A 2,252-nucleotide genomic window follows, 5' to 3' on the forward strand; every position below is an offset into this window, starting at 1 on the left:
AAAAGATATTGGCTTAAAACACTATCTAATCTTGTAGATCTCATCAACATAGCTGCCACTAATCCATCTCATTATATCATAGTAATAGGACTTACAACACATGGGAAAATCACATCAGACGACAAAATGGTAGACAATCATACAATACTGGGTATCATGACCTAGTCAAATCGACAGATTTTGGGGGGGACATAATCCAATTCTTGACAGGAGGGAAGGAAATTTATCAGAAATACAATGTGTTCGCTTCCACCTTCCCGGCTCATATCAGAGCCTTGGATTGGGAGATATTTGTATTGAGAATGTCTGCATGTAATTCTGATGGTCAACTCCCTCCACCCTGTTGTAAATCATTTTTCCGAACAGAAGAGCTCTAATCTTTCTGTTCTGTCTTCCTTCATTCCTGTGATAGCTCATGTTTGCCATTCCTATGGAATAAAGTTTCCATTCATTTTGAGACTGACAGTGGTTGGGGATTGCAAGGAAAGTTTGCAATCATAAAAATTAAACTGGCACTTAACTATAAAGCCCAGAGACCTATTAGATTTTCCCTCATGTAGGTGCACCTAACAGCTTCTTCTCCACTTGCTTTTCTCCCAGCGGTTTTCCCTGGACAAATTCCTCAAGGGACCAAAGGCAACCAGCAATGGAAAAGATTAACAACAGCTTCTCAGAGGGCTTCGTTCTGATGGGTGTATCTGACCACCCCCAGCTGGAGACAGTTTTTTTTTTTTTTTTTTTTTGTAGTCATTCTTATCTCTTACTTGATGACCCTAGTTGGGAACTCAACCATCATCCTGCTTTCCCGCCTAGGTGCCCGGCTCCACACATCCATGTACTTCTTCCTCAGCAACCTCTCCTCCCTGGACCTTGCCTTTACTACCAGTTCTGTCCCCCAAATGCTGATCAATTTATAGGGCCCAGACAAAACCATTAGCTATGGTGGCTGTGTGACCCAACTCTATGTTTTCCTTTGGCTAGGGGCTACTGAGTGCAGCCTACTTGTGATGATGGCATTTGACCACTTTGTGGCAGTTTGCCGGCCTCTGCACTACACCACCATCATGAACCCTTGGCTCTGCTGGCTGCTGGCTGCCATTGCCTTGTTGGGTGGCTTGGGCAACTCTGTGATGCAGTCAACATTCACTCTGCAGCTCCCATTTATGGGCACAGGAGGGTGGACAACTTCCTGTGTGAGGTGTCTGCCATGATCAAACTGGCCTATGGAGACACCAGTCTCAATGAGGCTGTGCTCAACAGTGTTTGCACCTTCTTTACTGCTGTGCCTCTAAGTATCATCCTGATCTCCTACTGCTACATTGCTCAGGCAGTGCTGAAGATTCACTCAGTGGAGGGACAGGAAAAGGACTTTAATACATATTTCTCCCTCTTGGTGGTAGGGTTCCTCTTCTATGGCTCCACTATCTATGGATATCTGCTTCCAGCTGAGACCAGCAACCAGGACCATGGCAAATTCATTTCTCCTTTCTACTCTGTGGTCACGTCCATGGTGAATCCTCTCATCTACACTCTGAGGAATAAGGAGGTTAAAGGGGCACTACGTAGACTGCTGGGAAAAGGAAGGGAAGTGGGCTGAGAGAAGAGAAAACTCCATCAACTATTGCCTCTTCATTTCTGCACACTTTTTCTCATGAGGAGTACCAGCCCTGGAAAAACCAGCCCAGTGAAACCAAGGCATGTTCCCAACAACCAGGACATGTTTGGTGTTATTTCCAACGTTCTACACTTATTTATCAAAATACCTACTGTGGACTCCAGGTAATAAACATACATGTGTGCCCAAGGTTTGGAGGTTATTGACCTAGTATAGACCTATCTCATTGTCTCTGTCTCTATAGTCCACATGTTGTTCATCACACCTTATATTCCTGGAGAATTCTGTACTTTTCTGAGAAAGTAACTCCACTTGCAGTATTTTATATAATGTTACTGTAATCCCATGAAATCAAGCCAAGTATTATTAACCCCATATGAAAACCTCCATAGTTTATTGTTGTACCCAAAGGCCTATCCATGCATTGTCTTTGTCCATCCCGCTTTATCTCTTCTTCTCAAGAGCTCAGCCTATCTACCCATACTTTTCATCCATATAGCTTTCTGTCATTTTGTTTTCTCTCTCCCTTATGTCTACATCTCATTTCCTTCTGTCTCATTTAATGTTTAATGAGAAAAGGTAGGAAAGGCCATTTGCCTTTCAATTCTAACCAAAGAGGACCTCTTGCTATAGTTTT

The 2,252-nt window shown here is 43.3% G+C and overlaps 1 protein-coding gene across 1 annotated transcript; it reads left to right on the forward strand.

Moving 5' to 3' along the window:
- The first annotated feature begins 646 nt into the window (after positions 1 to 646).
- LOC100665146 (olfactory receptor 2C1) lies at positions 647 to 1,796 on the forward strand. Its single transcript, XM_064294913.1, is given in 3 exon segments — positions 647 to 724; positions 726 to 1,161; positions 1,164 to 1,796. Coding segments are annotated over 3 exon segments (948 nt in total). The 3' UTR covers positions 1,598 to 1,796.
- The last annotated feature ends 456 nt before the right edge of the window (positions 1,797 to 2,252 follow it).

The sequence above is a fragment of the Loxodonta africana genome, chromosome 12 (genome assembly GCF_030014295.1).
Source record: "Loxodonta africana isolate mLoxAfr1 chromosome 12, mLoxAfr1.hap2, whole genome shotgun sequence".
NCBI lineage: Eukaryota > Metazoa > Chordata > Mammalia > Proboscidea > Elephantidae > Loxodonta > Loxodonta africana.